This window comes from Euwallacea similis, chromosome 29 (genome assembly GCF_039881205.1).
Source record: "Euwallacea similis isolate ESF13 chromosome 29, ESF131.1, whole genome shotgun sequence".
Classification (NCBI taxonomy): domain Eukaryota; kingdom Metazoa; phylum Arthropoda; class Insecta; order Coleoptera; family Curculionidae; genus Euwallacea; species Euwallacea similis.
The window spans coordinates 38,457-60,370 of NC_089637.1; the positions used below are offsets into that span (position 1 = coordinate 38,457).

The window sequence follows — 21,914 nt, forward strand, 5'->3', positions numbered from 1 at the left end:
ACATATTAAAATCATCTAAAAAATTAAATATGAATACCTACCGAATCTCCTTAAAAATAATATATAGTCTATTTTCTATCTTAAATTACTACATATTCCTGATCCATAACACTCAAATAATAATTACGATAAAACGTTAATATTTCATAGGTAAATTTATTTTAAGAAAGTATGAAAAATAATTAAAATTTCTTCTAAAGTTTTCCACACCCGATATCTTTAAAACAAAACGTTTATGAACCTATATTGGTATGAAACGTTCTTAAAAGTAATTATTCTATTCATTTTTAAAGTCTTACTACAAAAAAGTAAAAAAACAAATTAAATGTGACATCTATATAATAATTCAAAACAAGCCTTAAGTGAACTTACCTGGAAAAATTATAACTACATGTAAAGAAATTCAAGTAAAAGCTTCTATAAATATCAAACTTTAAAAACAATTCACTTTATTCTTATTTAACAATTATCATTTTTCCCAAAAAACCTTTCAAATTAGGTATCACTCAACTTTGCTACTCATTTTAAATCTTAGTGGTTTTTTTCACCCCTACTAAAAAGTACTTCCAATTTAATTAAAAAATCCCAAAGAAAAACATCCCCCTTGAAAATAAAATCCTCTTATTTTTGTATATTAACACATTTTCTATAATCCCAGAAATATCAAAAGTGGTTCGTTTCCAAATTAATACACTGTTGTAATACTCGTTCAATTCATTTTCGATATAAATTACTTCTTTGATAACAATTATTTTCTTTCGTTGCATAGTAACTCTCATTCAAATCTAGCACCATAAAAATTTTAAATTCCTACCTTTTTTTGTCCCGTCAGCAATACTTCTACTAACAGAGAGCTCCCACTTTTCAAGATGACACAATCTTTGTCGCGGAATTCAGGGTGGACACACACACAATTTCATATCCTTTGGCTGAAGTTCTTGTCCTAAAAAGAAAATACAGTCGGCTATAGTACATACATTTCCACGAACAATGTAATATTCAATATCGTTAATTAAACACAAGAACATTGGAATCTAACCAATCTTGCAACTCACTCTAGATAACCTCGAACTATAAGTACAAGTTGAGTCAAAATAATATAATCTTTATGAAAAAACTTTTTTATAAAGGTACCAAAAATAAGTTTTCATTACATTAGAAAAAAAGAGAAATTTATTTAATCTATAAATTATACAATAGTTATTGAAAGTGGAGAATTACTAAAAACTCCTTTGACAATGAGTTTGTTTCTTTCTTACCTCCTAATTTCTAATTCTACAGATATTCTGTCGATCGACTGAGATGACACCACTTTTGTATTTTGCTTTTCAATTTTAAATTCCACATTTTCATTTAACGCACGCTTTTAAGTTAATTTCTACATTTCATTTAATATAAATAAAAAAACAAAAAACTCTCAGGATACAATTACTGAAAAATGTCATTATTGTCATGCACGATGTACAGAAAATTACCACAAACAAGAAATCTACAAGTACACACGAAGAAGAAATCTGCAAAGAGACACCAAAAAGAATTCTGTAAAATCGCACAAAGAAGAAACTTGCAACCCAGGTTCCCAGATGACGCCACACATAAAAAATCTCTCTTCTTTCGCATCCACCATTTAATCCTAATTGGTCCTGCTATGAATACCCAATGTCTTGACACGATTATTTCACATAACGTACGCATCAAACAATTCCAAATTTACAATTCTATTTTATACACTTAACTCTTGTATCGTGATAAAAATCATTATTACCTTAGCACTATGTGTTCTTATCTTATATACATATTAAAATCATCTAAAAAATTAAATATTAATACCTACCGAATCTCCTTAAAAATAATATATAGTTCATTTTCTATCTTAAATTACTACATATTCCTGATCCATAACACTTAAATAATAATTACGACAAAACGTTAATAGTTCTTAGGTAAATTTATTTTAAGAAAGTTAAGAAAAATAATTAAAATTTCTTCTAACATTTTCCACACCCGATATCTTTAAAACAAAAGGTTTATGAACCTATATTAATATGAAACGTTCTTAAAAGTAATTATTCTATTCACTTTTAAAGTCTTACTACAAAAAAGTAAAAAAATAAATTAAACGTGACTTCTATATAATAATTCACGACAAGCCTTAAGTGAACTTACCTGGAAAAATTATAACTACATGTAAAGAAATTCAAGTAAAAGCTTCTATAAATATCAAACTTTAAAAACAATTCGCTTTATTCTTATTTAACAATTATCATTTTTCCCAAAAAACCTTTCAAATTAGGTATCACTCAACCTTGCTACTACTCATTTAAAATTCCCAATTTAAATCTTAGTGGTTTTTTCCACCCCTGCTAAAAAGTACTTCCAATTTAATTTAAAAAACCCAAAAAAACATCCCTCTTGAAAATAAAATCCATTTATTTTTGTATATTAACACATTTTCTATCATCCCAGAAATATCAAAAGTGGTTCTTTTCAAATTAACTCACTGTTGTAATATTCATTCCATTAATTTTGAATATAAATTATTTCTTTGATAAGGATTATTTTCATCAATTGCATGGTGACTCTCATTCACATCTAACACTATAAAAATTTTAAATTCCTACCTTTTTCTGTCGCTGTCAAGAATACTTCCACTAGCAGGCAACTTGCACTTTCCTAGATATGGTACGATCTTTTTCGCTGCATTCATGGTGGAACCACGATTTCATATCTTTGGCTGCAGTTCTTGTCCTGAAAAGAAGAGACAGGCAGCTATAGTACGTATCTTTCTACGAAGAATGTAATATTCAAAATATTATTAATGAAACACAAAAGTATTGGAATCCCACTAATCTTGCAACTCACACGAGATAACCTCCAATGACAAGTACAACTTGAGGCAAAACAATGATCTTTATGAAAAAACTTCTTTAGAACGGTACCAAAATTAAGTTTTGATTGCATTAGAAAAAAGGGATATTTATTAATAGTTTGTATGGTCTGTAAGTATTAGAATAGGTATTGAAAATGGAGAATTATTGAAAACTCCTTCGGCAATGGGTTTCTTTTCTTTCTTACCTCCTAGTTCCTAATTCCACAGATATTCTATCGATCGACTAAGATGACACCACTTTTGTTTTTTGCTTTTCAAGTTTAAATTCCACATTTTCCGTTCAAACGCACACTTTTAAGTTAATTTTCACATTTCAATTAATATGAACAAACGAAAAACTCTCACAGCATAATTACTGAAAAATGTCATTATTGTTATGCATGATGAACAGAAAATTCCTATAAACAAGAAATCTACAAATGCACACGAAACAGAAATCTGTAAAAGCACACAAAAAAGAAATCTACAAGTATACACAAAGAACAAATTAATAACCCACGCTCCCAGATGGCGCCACGCCTAAAAATTCTTTCGCATCCACCATTTAATCCAAATTGATCCCGCTATGAATACCTTATGTCTTGACACAATTATTTTACATAACATATGCTCCAACAATTCCAAATTTACAATTCTATGTTATACACATTACTCCTGTATCGTCACAAAAATCGTTAGTACCTGTACATTATGTATTCTTATATATGTCGGAATAGCGTTTGATGCGTTTTCCATTTTATAGGAAAGATATCTCTTTAAAAGTCAAAGAATGAAAAGACAGACTAGCGAATTCACTACCCCACGACCGCTCTTCTGCTCGTCAATGTATTAACTGCCTGTTCTTTGTCCCTGTTGTCTTAACTTTCCCAGTTCTGGTGAGTCCTTCAGAACCGTGGGAAAAGTACCTGCTAGTCCCTATTACAAAGGAACCAATAGTTTAGTGTCACCCAAATAATTAGCACACATGGCCACTTAAGAGCGTCGTGGTATTAATGACCTCGCTCGACAATGCTTCTTCTTAAGAAGGCTGTCAGCCTGCCCTACATCTTATTGTCTCTTCTAATATTACACTTACAGAACTAAAAAAACTAATAAATCTCCGACATATACATATTAAATCATCTAAAAACTTAAATATCAATACGTACAGAAATGTATCTAATTTTTCCCCTTAAAAAATAATATATCACCGGTATCTTTAAAACGATGCGTTTATGGGCCTATATTATTTTATAATTGTTCTATCCACTGTTAAAGTTCTACTACAAGAAAGTAAAAGAACAAATGAACGTGAAATCTGTTTAATAATTCATGTTAAACCTTAACTGAACGTACTTGGAAGAATTACAGCTGCGTGTAAGGAAATTTAAGCAAAGGTTTCTATAAATATTAAAGTTTAAAAGCGATTAACTTTATCCTTATTTAACAAATAATAAACGCTATTTAAAATAATTAAGATCTTAATAAAGAATTTTTTTCCAATACAATTGATAATAAAGCTTGTTTATACTTTGGACGTGATTTTTTTAAAATCTCTCAATGAGAAAAAAAGATATTTTTGGAAAGGTAAATAAAACACCTTTCAAGTGGGGTATAATTCAAACTCCATTAGTGGATGCATGCAATTTATTAAAGAACCCTAAAAGAATATTCCCCTTGAAAATAAAATCGACGTGTTTTGGTATATTTACGTATTTTCTGTAATCGCTAAAGGTTCGTTTTCAAATTGATATACTGTATTGTAATAGTGGTTCAATTCATTTTATATATAAATTGTTTATTCGATAACAAGTTTCTTCAATTGCATAACTTTAACGGAAGTCTAGCACTGTAAAAATTCAAATTTTTACCTTTTTACATCAGTTTCAGGAATGCCTCCACTATCGAGGCTGATAGAATCTTTTTCGCCGCGTTCTGATTGGAACGACAATTTCATATCTTTTGGCTGCAGTTTTTGTGCTAAAAAGAAGACAGGCAGCTATAGTACGTACCATTCCACGAAGAATGTAATATTTGATATCATTAATTATACACAAGAGTATTGGAATCTCACCAATCTTGCAACACACACTAGACAACCTCAAATTACAAGTACAAGTTGAATCAAAACAATATGATCTTTATGAAAAAACTTCTTTACAACGGTACCAAAAATAAGTTTTGATAGCATTAGAAAAAAGGGATATTTATTAATAGTTTGTATGGTCTGTAAGTATTAGAATAGGTATTGGAAATGGAGAATTATTGAAAACTCCTTCGGCAATGGGTTTCTTTTCCTTCTTACCTCCTAGTTCCTAATTCCACAGATATTCTATCGATCGACTAAGATGACACCAATTTTATTTTTTGCTTTTCAATTTTAAATTCCACATTTTCATTTAAAAGGCACGCTTTTAATTTAATTTGTTAATTCCCACATTTCAATATTAATAAACAAACGAAAAACTCTCACAGTCCGATTACTGAAAAATGTCATTATTGCCATTCACGATGTACAGAAAATTGACACAAAGAAGACATTTGCGAGTGCTTAGCACCCAAGTTCCCAGATGGCGCCACATGTAAAAAAAATTTAATAATACATGGAAAATTTTTATTGTTCCATTCAGTGATAGGACATACAGTGGTACAAAAAAAGCCACCAACGACCTTTTAACGTTCAAACGTTAGCTTTAAAATTGCATAAAAACAACGAATATTTTTATTCATTTCGATGGAATAAGCGAATGGACACTGTTTAAAATATTATGCGATAAATGTATTATTTAGTATTTTTATTTTTAATCGCAGTTTTCAAAAAACACCAAATCCCAAGAAATTAATTTTATTACAACAAAATCTCCGTACGATTTAAAATTGCTAGCCAATACTTAATAAAAAGAATGAATAATTTAATAAATCGTTATTTTATTTGTGCCCTCCCACAAATAAGACAAATAAAATTATTAGTAGTTTCAGACAAAACCCCTTGATATTACTTACGTGAGCAGAATGATAAGAAACTAAAGAAGAACCCAGCAAATATATTTCTTGTTTCAAAAATAAATTCATCGAAAAAGAAATCGAAAGCTTTTTTGGAATTTAGATTTTTATGTGTCATGTTCATTATTAACATACATTATGTGAGCATCCCAGTAATTTATGTTAAGGTCATTAATTAATATGTATCATTGATAAAGACCAATATCACTCTTTTCTACCTGTTTAAGTCATATTTGCATCGCAATTGTTATATTTTCCGAAATTGAAGCTCAAATTGATAGAATTGGCTGAATTAGCAAAATTTCGCCTTATTTTTATGATTCCAAGCAAATCTCCATTATCTGGTAGCTTAAGAGCGTGTTACAATTAAATTATTTGTTTTCAACCGTTAAAGCTTATTTTGGTAATCTGAATCGATTTAAGTAAATTTTGTGGTGGTCTTATTGATACTGATGAATATCACTCTCTGAAAATTTATTTAAATTGCTCCCATTCTTCTCTCATTAAAGAAACAGATTATATTTGCTTATTATTTATTTGCTACAAATCCTATAAATCTCATTAAATGATTTTACAGAGCGAAATCTTATTGCTAACAGGCACGTAAACATGTGTATGTAACTCCCCATAATTAGCCAAAACTAACAGCATTTGAACACTAAACTTAATCCCATTCACCATGCTGATAAGAAATTTCTGAATATAAAATTGCTAGAACTCGCTTAGATTAACATCTTTGTTTCTTAAAGATCGCACTAGAGCTGAATTTAAAATGAGTGAGAAAGTTTCGATTATTGTTAACGCCCACAGCAGGCCTCCTGGAATGGTACTGATGGAGGAAAAAATTAGAAAACCCGAGCAAAGGAGAAACCAGTACATTGGAGGAATTGCCGGTAAGGCCTCCCAATAATGAATTTTCATACACTTATCCCATTTTGACGTTTTACAGCGTCACTTAATGGCTTCTGTGCAGGTACAGTACTAGCCTGGACCTCCCCAGCAATGCAACACATCCTACAACCTCCTTTAGGTAACAACACCACCATCCCCAATCAATCACTACCTTCACCAAGCTTCACGATCTCTACTCTTGAAGAAGCAGCAGTGGGAGCCACTCTCATGTTCGGAGCCACCCTGGCTGCAATACCCTCAGGAAAATGCGCCGATCTTTTTGGCAGAAAAATCGCTCTTCTCCTCATTGGACTTCTATATTTGAGCAATTACATCTTAATAGCTTGCGCTACAAATCTGTTGGTGTTACTAATCGCACGATTGTTTGCCGGAGTGGCCTTAGGGAGTAGCTGTGTGGTGGCTCCCATGTATATCGCAGAGATCACTGAAGAATCTCTTAGAGGCACCCTGGGCTCTTCATTCAGCCTCATGCTAACTCTAGGCATTCTGTACACCAACGTTATAGGAGTCGTTACTGAGTGGTTAGGACTGGCCATTGCTTTGGCTCTGACAAGTGGAGCTGCAGCATTATCCATCTTGTTCCTCCCCGAGACGCCTCTGTACCTGATAGCAGAAGAACGATTCGGCAAAGCTAGAAAATCGTTGATGTTTTATCGAGGAGATGAAGATCAAGTTTCTGAAAAGCTTACTGAACTGCAGAAGCATTTGCGCGAGCATCAAATGGGATCCTCAATTTGGGATTTATTTACCAAGAAGTGTTACAGAAAACCTTTGATCGCAATCTTGGGGGTGTTTATTTATCAGCAGTTTTGCGGTATAAACGCGGTTGTTTTCAATTTAATGCCCATATTTAGTGCCGCCAACATCAGTCCATGGGTTGCAGCCGTTGTCCCCAACCTACTGACCATTTTCGTGGGAGCATCAAAATCGAAGATTTTAAAAGTTTGAACTGCTGTAGAATTTTTATTTCTACAAGTATTTTCAAAACTGTTGGTGCAAATTCTGCGTTAGGATCTTGACAAACGAATATAAATAATTTTATTTCAAAGATTGGGAGAAAACTCTCAAAAAATCTACCTTTGTACGGTTATGTCTGGTCTCACCAAAATATTACTGAATTGTGAATAACTCGAAGATTACAAATTTTCGGATAATGCATGTCGGAGATTTATTAGTCTTTAAAATTTGTAAACGTAACATTAGGATAGACAATAAGATGACGGACAGGCTGACAGGGCCATCTGAAGACAAAGCACTGTCGAACGAGGTCACTATTGCCACGGCGCGCTTAAGTGGCCATGTGTGTTAATTATTTGGGTGACACTAAACTATTGGTTCCTTTGTAATAGGGACTAGCAGGTACTTTTCCCACGGTTCTGAAGGACTCACCAGAACTGGGAAAGTTAAGACAACAGGGACAAAGAACAGGCAGTTAATAGATTGACGAGCAGAAGAGCGGTCGTGGGGTAGTGAATTCACTAGTCTGTCTTTTCATTCTTTGACTTTTAAAGAGATACCTTTCCTTCAAAATTGAAAACGCATCAAACGCTATTCCGACATATATATATATATCTATAGAATATGACAATGACCAATATATATATATGATATATATATATCCTCACAAAAAATAATCCACAACATAAACCTTTTGTTAAGCGAATAAATTTAGAATTTTACATCTTCTCCCAAGTTTGCAAGAACATTTTCAGGTTGAAAAATCTCAAATAAATTAATTCGGCTAATAATTGTATGAAAACATTATATTAACATTGAATTTTATAAATTGCAAAAATCGATATGAGCATATACAGGATGTTAGTGAAATAACTTTCGTAAATTTAACCAGTCATTAAGAACATCATTTTGAACAAAAAAGTTCCTTACAATAGAGGTCGTAAATATCATTTCTCCGGAAAATCAAAAAAACATTTTCTGAGAATTGGCAACGTCGCATCGTATTTATTTCATTTTCACACCTACTTAAGTAGCCGTAGTACCTAAGTAGCCATGAAGTGGGTTGGCTTTTTTACACGTTTTTTTTGGGTCTAATAGATTTTACAGTACATAATTAATAAAATGTACAAAATTCATGAAATTTAAAAATTATATGATTCTTATTTTATTATTTTGAAAAGCCATTTACCTTGAAGTTATTGATATCATTGTTCGGGTTAGGGGGTTCGTTCCTCGATTGGCGCGAGTACCACCCTCGTGAATATTTTACAGGATCTCGTGACTCGCGGACAATGAACTCGGGAGTACTTTACAATTCATTTATTGCACTATTGAACAATACACGAAGTAATGCACTTAACTAACTTAATAATTCACGCCCGGAGTGGATATTACAAGTCGGAAAGGGGTGCGCGAGGTAGCTGAGGATCTCACAGTCTCTTGGTCGTGATGTTGTTGCACTGAGAGGTGATAGATGAGAGAGAGATTTCTACATTTTTTGGGTCTTAAATAATAGAGCTAAGGGCCGGTACTCATAGACGTACCCCTAACTTAGAAGCAATTGTCGGCATCCCGGCTACTCATCGTGTTAACGCGCAACGTCCAGATGAATAGCCGACTGGGCCTTCGTTGGCCAGGCCGGCGGAAATTCTTTCCGGCGGAAGGTCAGCTCTAATGACATTTAGCCAATGATTACTCTGAGTAATTACCTACAAAGTTAGCTTAATTTGTAAAATAACTTTAAAAACTTTATTATACTAAGACAAATATACAAATTCACTCAAAGTCTACAAAATAGATTCTAGCATTTTAATTAAGGTCGACAATAAGTTCATTGAGAATGTGTTCAACTCTAAGTTCCTTGGAGTTTACTTGGATTGAAGCTCATCTGGTCTCACATCGTGGACTATGTCTTTTTGGAAGGTTTGCTCTAATGCATACCTGATCTGTACTGTGAAAAACAAGGTCTAAATTAAGGTTCTGAGATTGGTAGCTTTGGTCTGTTTCAGCCGGTAATGAGATACGGCATTATATACGGAGACTGCATCTGCATCGAATCGTATTGCATTGGTCCAGAAATGCGTGTCTTCATGTTTGATAGATGCAGCTTATCCTGACTATTATGCTCCCTATTTCCTAGCCTTGGACATTTTAACATTCTCTTGTTTGTATATACTTATACTCGTTGCTAGCATATGCACACAGCAACAAGAGTAAGTGACGCTGATGCACCGATTTCCACGAATACAAAGCACGTCACACAGCGATCCCAAATTAACGTACTTACGCCTTGGCATTCGATAAAAAGATTGTCAATATTTGGGACTTAAAATGTATAACGCCGCCTTACACTCTTGTAAATGGTGTAAGAAAACCGACACTATTAAAATATTGAAGAACAAGATTCGCTGATCATCGCTGATCAAAAAATGTTATTACAAGCCCGAGTACTTTTAAATAGTATATATAATTAGTGTTTTGTAAAATTTTAAACTTTATACTATTTTGTTTTGACCACTTGTTTCATGCTCAGTACTTTTTGTTAAGAATGGTCTACTAACTTGCTCATGTATTAAATATCATGTATGTAAAGTATACTGTATGCATGTCGAAAAGCAAAATATACGTTACTTATACAAACTGGGTAAAAAAATTCTCAATATTTATGTATCTGACTTCAATAACAATTTATTATTTCAAACTCATATAATCTGATCATTATGTAGAATTTATGTTGCTACCTTTGCCTTGCTTCAAACGATTTTGCCTCTTCTTCAATTTAAGTTTCAGACTTTTTGCCGACTTAACCTTCTTTAAATCTACAGTCTCCTCCTTCCCAACTGCCTCTTTTAATTTTTCCAACGATTCCTTGTACCGTTCTCCTAAAGGTTCTAAATCCTCGTCAGAAATCTTAATCTACAAACCATCCCAACCATTTTACATTAGTACAAAACTCAGATATTTAAACGTACTTCCTCTACATTGTACTTTTTAGCCTGTTTGAGCAAACTTTTAAATTTCGGTAATTGAGAACTGTGTAAAAATGTAACTGCAAGTCCCTTTTCGCCAGCACGAGCAGTTCTACCCGCTCTATGAATATAGGATTTGAGATATTTGGGAGCCGAGTAGGAAATCACGCATTGGACACCGGGTAAATCAATACCTCTAGCCAGGGAATCAGTGGAAATCAACCTGAAATTACCACAAATTCAACTTACAACCGTTTCTTTTCTCTGAAAAAGTAACATACATATCAAGTTTACCCTCTGAAAACTGATTGATCAGTTCTACTCTGTGTTTCGTCTGTAAATGAGATGATATTTCCTGGACATTAAGCTTATTTTTGAACATTGCTTTCAGCAGTATAGTTAGTCGATGTGCACTCTCTACTGAATGTGTAAACACTAACGTTTTCTTCAGCTTTTCTTGTTTGATAAACTTGTATAAAACCAAAGGTTTCAAGTCAGCAGAGGCTTCAATGTATCTCTCTGTTAATTCGTTAGGGGTCGTGTACTTTCCAATAAATTTATCTGAAGCAATATCAGTATTTGAAGGGACTGAAGAGGATTCTTCAGAAGTTTCCACTATAGAAGTGAAGAGTTTTGGTTGAAATAATGATAATTGTTGAAGCTTTTCTGGATCTTGAGACAAAGTGGCCGAGAAAAGTAGTTTTTGCGGAGGCCGGCGCTTTTGCAAATTAAACTGATTTAGTACTTTGAAGGAACCTGTAAAATTTTCTCTAATTATTTTTTCCTATACAAAAATTTATTTAATACCCTCAGGAAAAATGTGTTTTTCCAAATGATACAACCAGTCATTTTGTACAGTATCAAGCACCCTATCTGCTTCATCAATGATTAAGAACTCCAAAGACTTTAAATCAAGTCCTTGAGTTTGTTTTAAATGATCAACCAATCTACCAGCAGTACAAACCAAAATATCAACTTTTGTTAAGTACCCAAATGCTTCATCTGCAATATGACACAAAACTAATAAATTACTCTTATAAGGAAATCCTAAACTCACTCTTATATATGAGTTGCGATTGCTCAACTTCAAAACTAGTCTGCCCAGTTAAAAGGCAAACATCAATTTTTGTTCCTTCAGAATAAGTTTTAAAAGCTGCAAAAACTTGTCTAGCTAAGTCCTGGGTAGGTAAAATGACTAGGGCCCTGATTTTTTTCACATGATACTTTTTAAGTGACTGTATAACTGGTAGAACAAAAGCTAGAGTTTTGCCACTGCCTGTTGGTGCTGAGACACATATGTCTCTGGGGAATATCACATCGGAGTGCCTAAAATTTAAATTGTAATTTCAATAAAGTTGTTTAAAAAAAATTGGTATTACAACGAAAAAATTGCTCAAATCTACTTACAAAACTAAATAATTCTGAGGATTAATTGAAACTACAAAAATTACTTGAAAATCCAAACAATTCTGAGGGATCTTTGAAAAAGCCCATGGAAATAATTCTCAAGAAATCTGTAGAGTAGCTGAACTTAAGAAATCTGATAAAAGTTCCTACCCCCAAAAAAATCCTAATACACAAGAAAATTACATGGATATCCAGATAATGTAGGATACAGTTACTTCAGTGTATTAGTCCAGAAGAATCTCAAGAAATCTAATACAAATAGAAAACTCTTATCTCTGTATAACTCTAAAAGAGACATTAAGAGTTCTATCTGTTTTCTTCTATCTCTTACAGTTATCAATATTTTCTATGTATATAACATCAAAACTTGCTCATATTGTACATTTTATTTTTAATATATTTATAATTATTCTAATTTATCAATGGCTACTATTGGAGGTTTCATGAAATTTTCAATTTTTGCTAAAATTTGTCCCTTACATTACAACTCATGCATATATCATTTTTTATAATAACTTACTGATTGCTTTCTATTAGCCAAGGAATGACTTCTCTCTGCACAGGGAAAAAGTTTAGTACTCCATTTGATTGCAATAAATCCCTTAATTTTTGATCTAATATTGTCATATCTGATACTTTTGATTCTAGTTTTTGTAAGTTTACGGAAATCACAGTTGGATTTGTTAGCCATCTTGGTAACACCCGTTTTACCTAAAATATCAAAAACAAAACAATCTAAAAGAATATAAATTGAAAAAACAAAGACAGTAATATTTAGAAACATACATATATATATATATATATATATATATACCCATATTTACTTATGAGTATATATATATATATATATACCCATATTTACTTATGAGTATAAGCAGTTTCTTACAAATTTAAAACCATCTAACTGGTCCTTCAAATTTTGCAATGACAAACATTCAACTTTGCTGTTATTCTTATGATCAGTGACCTTTGGCCTCATTAATTGAGACCCATCTCTGCATTAGCATGTTAGGTACTGAGCTATTTACCTAACTTTAGTTCTCAGCTTAGTTTAATCCATTTAAACTGTGGCCTTGATTGTGGCTTAAACTTACCTTAGTTTTCTTGGCAAAATTGTCAACTCCCAATATAGTAAACCCCTTAATATCTCTTTCATCCACTTTCCTCTTTCTTGTCTTTTTACTTGGACTGACAGGTTCCCCAATATTTGAACCTTCATGTTTTAATAACTCATTGGGTAGCTCATGAGAATCAGAAACTATTTTTTCATCTAAGAATTCTTCAATATCATTAGCCGGCACAGGCACAACGCTTCCTTTCTTCTGATTCAATTCTCTTTTTAACTTTCTCGCTTTCCTTGTTCTTTCAATGGCATCTTTTATTTTTTGATCTTTATCCTTCTGTTTCTTTCGAATTTGTCGATTTTTTTCAATTCTTTTTAGTGTTTGATTTAGTTTCTCTTCCTCAAACTCGATTTGAGGTGCATTTACTGAGGAACTTTCGTCCCCGACGTGTCTAAAAGTAAAAACCGTCTCAAATTTTAACAAAATCAAATTAATGCTAAGTTTACCTATTGATAACGAATAGGTCCATGTAATTATTAAAGCAAACTGAATAATTATAGATAATTAGAGTTTAAAAGTAGCGTATTTTAGCAATTTCAGAGGAAAAAGGAAAATATCTTTAAAATTTCGAATGTTCAGTTCAAAACAAAACATATTTTGTTAGGTTAGAAACAAACAAGGAAAAGACATGTCCGTAATGAATGTGTGTAATAACCTGAATGATACAAAGATGGCAGAAGATGTCAACATGGTGCTGGATAAATCTATAAATTATTGTGGACTTTTATATTTCACTTTTACTTTTCCTTCTAAAATGAGTTTCCATTTTGACGAAATGAAAGAAGAAGGACAAATAGACTTAAAGATCAAACCAAAAACAAAAATTGTTTAAATTGAAAATAAATTAATAAGATTACCTATGTGATAAATATCATATTCTGAACAGTTTCTTGCGGAAAAACAAAATATTTCGGTTGAATTTTTATCTACCTCAAGTAATGGATTAACATATTTTAAATTCAAAATAACATTCATTATTACGTCATAAATTTAACTATTTATTGTTTATTTTTAAATATAATCTAAGTTACTGATGATGTCACGTCAATATCAGTTAACATAATCATATCCAAAATCAAAATTGAATGTCAAACTGTCAAACATAAGTCAAATGCAAAAAATCCAAACCAAACAAAAGTTTATGTTCAATTTAAATTTCTCATTTTCGGAGTAATTGAAATTAGAAATTAAACTTAGAATCGTGAAACGCTATGGTAACTACTTGTCTGATATTACTACAAATTAAAATTGGTTGACTAGAGTTACACCGCACTTGGTCCTTCTGGGGCCCCGTGATTTGTATGTTTGCACCCCAATTTTAATGTCCAATCAGATCCCAGCACCATTTGGTATGTATACTTATATTTTGCTTAATTGCCCTAATTTTATATTGACCTTAATATTGCTGTTCAAAATAGGTAAGTATTGAGTTCAGACCAAGTATGGAAATTCACCACACGGAAAAGGAATCAAATAAGATGCCACATGGCAAAGAAAGTCAAAGTGAAACTGAAGAAACTAATGACACTTTACAACAATCAACAACAGTATCGGTATGCATAAAGCAAGCACCTGCACGACCTGAAACAGGGTCTAAACGGGTTAAACAAGAAATAAAGCAGGAGCAAGACAGCGGTGATTTTTATTTAAACAAATGTTCTGAAGAATCTCTAGTAGCTAATTTTAAACCTAATGTGATGGATTGGGCCTATCCAGAATCTTACATCAATCAGTCAGTAGGTGAAGAGTCTCAGGTAGAAGAAACCCCATCTGAGACTATGATTGAATTTGATAATCTTCAGGAAGGATGTTTGGAACATAATTACACTTTCATCAAAAACATTCCTAAGGTAAGTGATAAAAAATTTATGTATAGTAGTTTTTAAGTGGTTTATAAGTGTATGTAGCAATGTTAAAATATCTTAACACGAGCAAGGAATATTTTACTCAGGTTTGGAAAAAGTCATCCACAACTTTTTAAAAAACGTCAAAATGTTTGACTTTTTATTACATAATTGTAGATTCTGGCAATTAAATAAAACAATTTTATACTGAATTAGAAGACTATGCTGTACATGATTCTTAAGAGTAAAATGTTTAGGAGAAGCCTAAACCATAAAATATCTGATGGAGATTTATGTGAAAATTAGTATGTATTCTAGATCAACCTAATTATGCCTAATCCATGGATTGATTGAATATTAAAGGGTTTATACTTTTTTTCTGAGATACTAAAGAGACCTAAATAAGATACCCAAGATATATTAACTTTTTTGTTTTTGGTTTATTTCTCTAAATGGTGCTTAGATTATCGATAGGGCAAAAGGACTGAGTTTTTAAAATTGAATCATGGGTCAAGTGACACCTTAAATTAAAGATGTTTTAATAAATTTTCAAATTAAATATTTACTTGAGGTGGATTTGGTTTCATTGTGGGTTGTTTTTAGTTGCAGCAAGGAAGACCTGTAAATCCGGCTTTCAAGGACTTGGGATTTTCATTAATTAGAAAAGTAATTGATAACAAAAGAAAATATTTTGCACAATGTTCGGAATGCTTGAAATTCTTGGCAAATACTAGTGCTCAGCGCCTGCAACAACATAGGTAAGATTAAGATATTAGAATAAAATACAAAATTAAAGCATCAGAATAAAATATTGTATAAACCTTCAATTTGTAAAGAAACTAGGAAATTCACAACAATATTTTCTTCTAAAGATTAATATCTAACAAAGGAATTATGGAAAATGAAGGGAATGCTAACTTGCTTGTCAAGTTTCTTCAATTCAGTTAATTTAAATCCTTACTATTCATTGGATAAAATAACTTTTAGAAATTCTTGTGAGGTAACAAACAAGCGCAATGTAAAACATATGATGGCAGTATTAGCAAAAACTGTTAAAACATCTGACTCAACTGTTAAATCTGATGAAGATGCTTTAGATGGAGGATCATCATCAGATGAGGTAGGTCCACTTTTATGTTTTATTTCTTGATTTTTTACTTTATAACTTATATTTGATAGTTTTATTATTAAAATATTAAGTATAATCTGCTAGAATCTCAAAATGCATAATGGAAATTTGTTGCTTATATTTTAAATTAGTAATATCTTCAAAAATAAGAAAATATTAGAATGGGGGAAACATATTTAGACAGATGTATCCTTGGCCTATCTTATAAGGGAGGAACTTTACAGAAAAAGCATGGTCATTTTGTCAACCCTGTAGCAGTTTTCTTGTCTAATATATGGAATTTTAAATACCTTTGAATGATAGTGTAGGATGTTCATGTTTCTATATTACCTAATTCAAATACATTATTTTCCGTGATAGTTAATTACAAATATAATTTGTAAATTTTCATTATGCGGTTTGAAGTTACATTAGTTTAGATGGATTTCATTGACCATTTAAATAATCCAGAATAAAACAATATAAATTTACTTGATTTTGATTTTTAGAGTGAATATAGAATTGTCACGTCCTATTACCCTCCACGTAAAGCATTAAAAAATTTGGGGTTTTCTTTGGTTCAAAAAATAGCAGGCAGTAATGTGACATATTATGCATTATGTTCAAATTGCAGAGTAGTGTTACCAGGGATTTCAACAAATCGATTAAGGCAACACAGGTATGAGACATGGAAGAATTATTATGTTGGTTTTCAATATTTTGTTGTTGTAATTTCAAAATCACTGACATATATGGTTTATTTAGTGGTGCATTCTACATATGAAATTTTCTAATTATGAACTACATCATTTCTTTTATTATTGATTTTCTGTAAAAGAGCATTTTGAATAATTTTTATTTTAAATATATGTTTGTATAATGTTTTATACAAGGTATCCAAAATTCGTGAGAGTCGCTGTATGTAATCAATGATGAGAACTGAAAACTATGAAAAAAACTGTAACTGTAAACTTTGAAAGTTTTATGAACTTAAATCAAATGTATATTTCAGGAAGACATATTTTTGAGAAAAATGATTACCTTTTCTGATAATCAAAAAATTCTCAAATAAGTAGTTTCTCTCTAGCTAAGACTATATTATATTTTAGGAGGACGTGCCAAATTAATGTTCCTCGAAAATCAAAAAATGAAATTTTAGTTGATACACCACCTCTTAAGATGGAAAGTTTAAGTTCAAACTTGGAAGTGGAGAAGGTGAGTACCTTATAACACTTTGATTTATTATTTCCAGTTTAAATAGTGTGAAGTAAATAGGTAAGTATAAGGAAATATTTATTTTCGGATAAATCTTTATCAAGTTTGTTTCCCTATGAAAAAATGAATGAATAGCGCAGTAATTTGTGAAGCATTACTGAGTATATTTTCAGTATCGGTGAAGGCTAAAATCATCGGTAAAATGTCAGTTCTTCACTATTTTTCAATTAAAATTAGGGTGTTTTGGCCTACACCTGCTGATTTAACACTTGTTGCTTTATCCACATAACGACTCCTTGTTTTTTTATTAATTTTTCATAAATGTTCTATTAATTCGAAGGATTTTATGTATTCACAGAAGAAAGGTGACAAGAGTAGTCCAAAAGTCCGAGGAAGACCGCTAAGTAAAGCATTTGAGCGTTATTCTTTTGCTTTAGTTAAAAAACAAATTGATCACAAAACCAAATATTTTGCAAAATGTTTATACTGCAAGCTGTTGTTAGCAAATACATGCGGAGATAGATTGAAGAAACACAGGTAAGGCAAAACGCTGTCAGATGGGGTAGGTTTAAAAGGTGATTGATAGAATTCATTCAATGTCAGTTTGTTTATAGTTTTTTTACCTTTTTTCCTCATTGTGCTTTTTTGTACCATATATATTTTTTATTAATTTATTCGTTTTAAAATATACTATTTATATTACTAATATTATAGATTGAGATGTAGAATAAAGAATACCCAAAATGAAAATTCAGAGAAAGAAGACAGTTCGTTAAATACTATTAGTAAAGAAAAAACTCCTGCTACTGAGATAGCATTTGAAATTGAATACCTGAAAGATGGGCCAGGACCTGGCGAAGTAAGTGTACATTTTTGTGCTGAGTTTAAAGAAAATTATTTCCATTTAGTACTTGAGAAAACTAATGTTATATTTTTTATTATCAATTCCAAAACATAAGTAAAACAGTAATTGCAACCAGGACGCAAATTTTCACGGGTTCTTTCTAAAATAGGTGAACAATCGTTTTCCTACGAGCGTAAAGTATTTTTACCGCACGTATTTACGAGGATAAAATAACATTTTACTAATATTTAATTATGCTTAAAGAAAGTAATTAAGTTAACACATATTCGTTGTAAAAAAATATTGTATATAGCAAGTGCAAAAGTATTTATTGCAGTCGATTGCTAAATAACTGCAATTAAATGCGGTAAACTATGTTTCTACACTTGTTAGGCAAATAATTATTTTCATAGCTAGTTTTTTTCTATGTAATTAGAAAATGTGTGACGCTTTTGTGAAAACATTCCAAATTTGTCCACCCCGTACTGGAAAAGAACTAGATTTTCTCTAAAAAAATGTTCAGTGCCGTAAAAAAGCTTTCCAACTTTCAATGTCAAAAATACAAATTTTGTTTCTCTCATATAATGTGTAAAAATCCCTTCTTAATAAGAAATTTAAAAGAGCATTAAACTTGAATTTTCAAGAAGATTAATAGTTTTAGTTTAATTTATTTTTTTAATAGTTTTTCTGTATATCGCAAACCGAACGCGGCTGTACGACACCCGGAAGAAAACAAAATACGATAATGAGAGAGCTGGGATTCACTCTAGTTAAAAAAGTAATAGGGGATAAGCGTAAATATTACGCCATATGTTCCAATTGTAATGTTCCATTAGCGAATACTGCAGGAGATCGCCTAAAAAAACATAGGTAAGAGTTTGAATAGGTTATCGATCAACTTAATCTAAGTAAAAATCTTATAGACGTAAAGAAAATTAGAACCCATTATTTTCTACAAATAGGTGGGACATGAAATTTTCACATTGACATTTATTGCCTATCTCTTCTTGACAGGTTCAAAAAGGAAACTATCTGGAAAAAAGTGAAGATTTTATGACCTGTCATTTTGCAAATGAAAAGTAAATCGGGCATACTTCTTTGGTTACCCCTTATTATAAAAGGTGTGCCAAAGAAAAGCATCTACTTTGTTTGTTTGTTGTTGATTGTTTTTAAGAAAACATCAAAACATAGGAATTTTGATATGATAAAATCATTTTTAAACATTATTCCCTTATTGTGAGACTTAATCCTTTTAAATTTGTAGACTGGATAGGAAGTTATTGTGTATTAAAAGAAATGAAATGAAAAACTTTTCAATAACTACTTACTCATTTTTACAACATTTTCCAAACTTTTACGACGTCCCTCAATTTAATCGGCAGCTTTAATATTTCTGTATTAAAAAATTAATTAATTAAATTTAATTTCGTAAAATTAAACAATCAACAGTCGACAGAGCGATGTGGTTAAAACTATGTTAATAAGCAATTAATAATTTCAACTTTTATTAACTATCATAAAGTTAAAATATCTCGCTTATTAATCGCGATCATTAATAATATACTTTAGCATATCATTATTAAATATCCTATATAAGAAAGAGTGCCAACAAATTTTAGAAATTCATGTTTACAAAATAACGATACAAAAACGTTAAAGTGCGAGAATGAAGGAGGTTGTCTCAAAGTAGAGTATGGACCTGGAGGTACCAAAAAAGTTGTAGGAGAATCTTCATACAAGATTGAAATTTTTCCTGAAGGAGCGATTTCTGATGAAGTAAGTAGAATATCAAATTTTTTAATAAATTAGTTTATACGTTTTTACCTCAAAAACTAAGTAATTTGTCTTTCCAAATTATGAAAAATAATATACTAATACTAATTTTTATATTCAAGATCGCTTCCATTTTGCAAAGTCAGTGTAAGATAAAAGCAGAACCAGGAAGGCCTCAAACCAAAGCATTTAGAGACTACGGGTTCACGTTATTGAGAAGGGAGTTAAATGGGACCAGGAAATATTACGCGCAGTGTTGGAATTGCAAATCTGAGCTAAAAAATACTGCGTCCGACAGATTGAAAAGGCATAGGTAGTGTAATAAATCTAAACAATTTCCAAGTAGCTATTTACTCTATGGAAATTTGAAAATTCAGTATAACTGATGAGCAATATTCGGCCTCTATTTTAAAGTTTCCATAGAAATAATATTTCTCTAAGGCCTTCCTTAATGAATAATGGAATAAAAATCTATCCCTTAATAATTTAAGAAGTCAATGTTCGACTTCTAATGAACAGAAAATAAATTTTAGGCAAATTTGTGGAACTGAAAACCTTGCCCAGTTCAGCTATGATGATGAATCTCGTGTTCAATCACTTTATAGTTCTGGACAGACATTGCAGCCATTTTTCGATCCATTGTCGATTTTCGAACAAGCCGAAAATCAAAATAAAATTGAAATTGAAAATTTGGATGAAGATCCAGTGTTAAATGAGGTAACTATATGACTTTTCTTGGAATTTAGTTAAAATTCCGAAGTAACATTTTAAAAGATTCTTGAGATGATTAACTTGAGCCAGATAAATCACGGGGAATTATATGTTAACATAATTACCAAAAATATTTACCTTCAAAGAAATAATAAATTTTACATTTACGATCCCAAAATTAAATGAATCATTCTGACCCAATTTCTATTTCGCAGAATGAACAGCTGTTACTAGCAATGGACGACAGACAAAATTCTCACAAGTTTCCAGTAATAAACGGTAAAACTGAAGATCTCAGGTAGAGTTTGCTGTGTTTGAAGATGTCATTCACTCGTTCAAAGTAAAAATAATATAACTCTGTAGGAATGGTTTTTTTGTAACTTTGGCGTACTATTAAGTACTTAATTGAAGTATGCTAGCACTTATATTAAATTAGTACTGAGTGAAAAATTACTATTTTGACTTTGCTGTTAGTTAAATTTTTAACGAAAACTTGGATTAATAGTGTTTGCATGTTTAAGTTTTAATAAATAATGAAATATTGTTGATTTTCTCTTATCTTTATCTAATTTAAACAAATAGGAAGCTATAAATACAGGGAAATAGTTTGAGATTTTTTTTAATACATCAAACATACCGTTATCCAACAAAAAGACGCAAAAGAAAATGAAAATTGACGAATACGTCAATTAATTTTTAATAGTTCTTTACCTTTAGAAATAATAAATCAATTCTGGGCCTGTTCGGCTATCTCAATCCTGAAATAGAATTCCAGTGGGAAATTTTTTTTGTTCACTCTCCCATTTTTTATTCTTTCCTTGATATGTTTTTTACCCTACACTTCCATAATATACGGCTTATTCTTTGTTGATCTTGATTTGAAAAAAATAGGAATAATAGATTTTACTTAAATGGCTCAACACGTACATGTGCGTGAGGTGTTGCCAAATTTGGAATACATTCCGTAATTAATGGAAATATTTTGTACCAGTCGTACGTTTGAATCAAGGTGACTTCTAAAAATATTGGTAATTATTTTTAACTTGTGCATGAATGGGGTGGTACGGATCCAAACAGCTTCTTACTCGAATAAGGCGAACCCGAAGACGCCAAAATACTCGATGCAATTGTATAATTATGAAAGCGCGTCCTGCTTTCTAGGCCAATACTTTGATTGT

The 21,914-nt window shown here is 31.3% G+C and overlaps 3 protein-coding genes across 5 annotated transcripts; 2 read left to right on the top strand and 1 right to left on the bottom strand.

The window, feature by feature from the left end:
* Nucleotides 1–6,574: 6,574 nt before the first annotated feature.
* On the top strand, nucleotides 6,575–7,802 carry LOC136417711 (uncharacterized). 2 transcript variants are annotated; one of them, XM_066403535.1, is made up of 3 exons: nucleotides 6,575–6,765; nucleotides 6,822–6,845; nucleotides 6,903–7,802. In XM_066403535.1, exons 1-3 carry the CDS (start codon nucleotides 6,645–6,647, stop codon nucleotides 7,730–7,732), a joined length of 975 nt encoding a protein of 324 aa, XP_066259632.1. In that variant the 5' UTR covers nucleotides 6,575–6,644; the 3' UTR covers nucleotides 7,733–7,802. The 2 variants fall into 2 exon arrangements, with proteins under 2 accessions (XP_066259632.1, XP_066259631.1); XM_066403534.1 differs by having other exon boundaries at nucleotides 6,822–7,802.
* Nucleotides 7,803–10,422: 2,620 nt separating this feature from the next.
* On the bottom strand, nucleotides 10,423–13,825 carry Dbp73D (putative ATP-dependent RNA helicase Dbp73D). The gene is made up of 8 exons (XM_066403483.1): nucleotides 13,688–13,825; nucleotides 13,212–13,632; nucleotides 12,638–12,828; nucleotides 11,768–12,036; nucleotides 11,518–11,712; nucleotides 10,992–11,466; nucleotides 10,714–10,933; nucleotides 10,423–10,657 (listed from the first exon to the last, which is right to left on the bottom strand). The coding sequence occupies exons 1-8, from the start codon at nucleotides 13,708–13,710 to the stop codon at nucleotides 10,460–10,462; spliced, it is 1,992 nt and encodes a 663-aa protein (XP_066259580.1). The 5' UTR covers nucleotides 13,711–13,825; the 3' UTR covers nucleotides 10,423–10,459.
* Nucleotides 13,826–14,347: 522 nt separating this feature from the next.
* Ibf2 (Insulator binding factor 2) lies at nucleotides 14,348–21,279 on the top strand. 2 transcript variants are annotated; one of them, XM_066403486.1, is made up of 13 exons: nucleotides 14,348–14,590; nucleotides 14,660–15,091; nucleotides 15,689–15,843; nucleotides 16,073–16,205; nucleotides 16,703–16,872; nucleotides 17,303–17,408; nucleotides 17,767–17,945; nucleotides 18,123–18,267; nucleotides 18,935–19,122; nucleotides 19,872–20,028; nucleotides 20,148–20,338; nucleotides 20,559–20,742; nucleotides 20,952–21,279. In XM_066403486.1, the coding sequence occupies exons 2-13, from the start codon at nucleotides 14,684–14,686 to the stop codon at nucleotides 21,036–21,038; spliced, it is 2,103 nt and encodes a 700-aa protein (XP_066259583.1). In that variant the 5' UTR covers nucleotides 14,348–14,590; nucleotides 14,660–14,683; the 3' UTR covers nucleotides 21,039–21,279. The 2 variants fall into 2 exon arrangements, with proteins under 2 accessions (XP_066259583.1, XP_066259582.1); XM_066403485.1 differs by having other exon boundaries at nucleotides 14,348–15,091.
* Nucleotides 21,280–21,914: the final 635 nt, after the last annotated feature.

Bases quoted from the DNA above. Each gene is read 5' to 3' on its own strand.
- LOC136417711 (XM_066403534.1), top strand. From the start codon at position 6,645: ATGAGTGAGAAAGTTTCGATTATTGTTAACGCCCACAGCAGGCCTCCT. The intron at 6,766-6,821 runs GTAAGGCCTCCC...GACGTTTTACAG, and splicing joins GTACATTGGAGGAATTGCCG to CGTCACTTAATGGCTTCTGT.
- Dbp73D (XM_066403483.1), bottom strand. From the start codon at position 13,710: ATGGACCTATTCGTTATCAATAG. The intron at 13,633-13,687 runs GTAAACTTAGCA...TTTTACTTTTAG, and splicing joins GACCTATTCGTTATCAATAG to ACACGTCGGGGACGAAAGTT. The intron at 11,467-11,517 runs GTATTAAATAAA...AAAATTTTACAG, and splicing joins AAAACACATTTTTCCTGAGG to GTTCCTTCAAAGTACTAAAT.
- Ibf2 (XM_066403485.1), top strand. From the start codon at position 14,684: ATGGAAATTCACCACACGGAAAAGGAATCAAATAAGATGCCACATGGC. The intron at 15,844-16,072 runs GTAAGATTAAGA...AATAACTTTTAG, and splicing joins CAGCGCCTGCAACAACATAG to AAATTCTTGTGAGGTAACAA. The intron at 18,268-18,934 runs GTAAGTGTACAT...TTTTTTTAATAG, and splicing joins ATGGGCCAGGACCTGGCGAA to TTTTTCTGTATATCGCAAAC.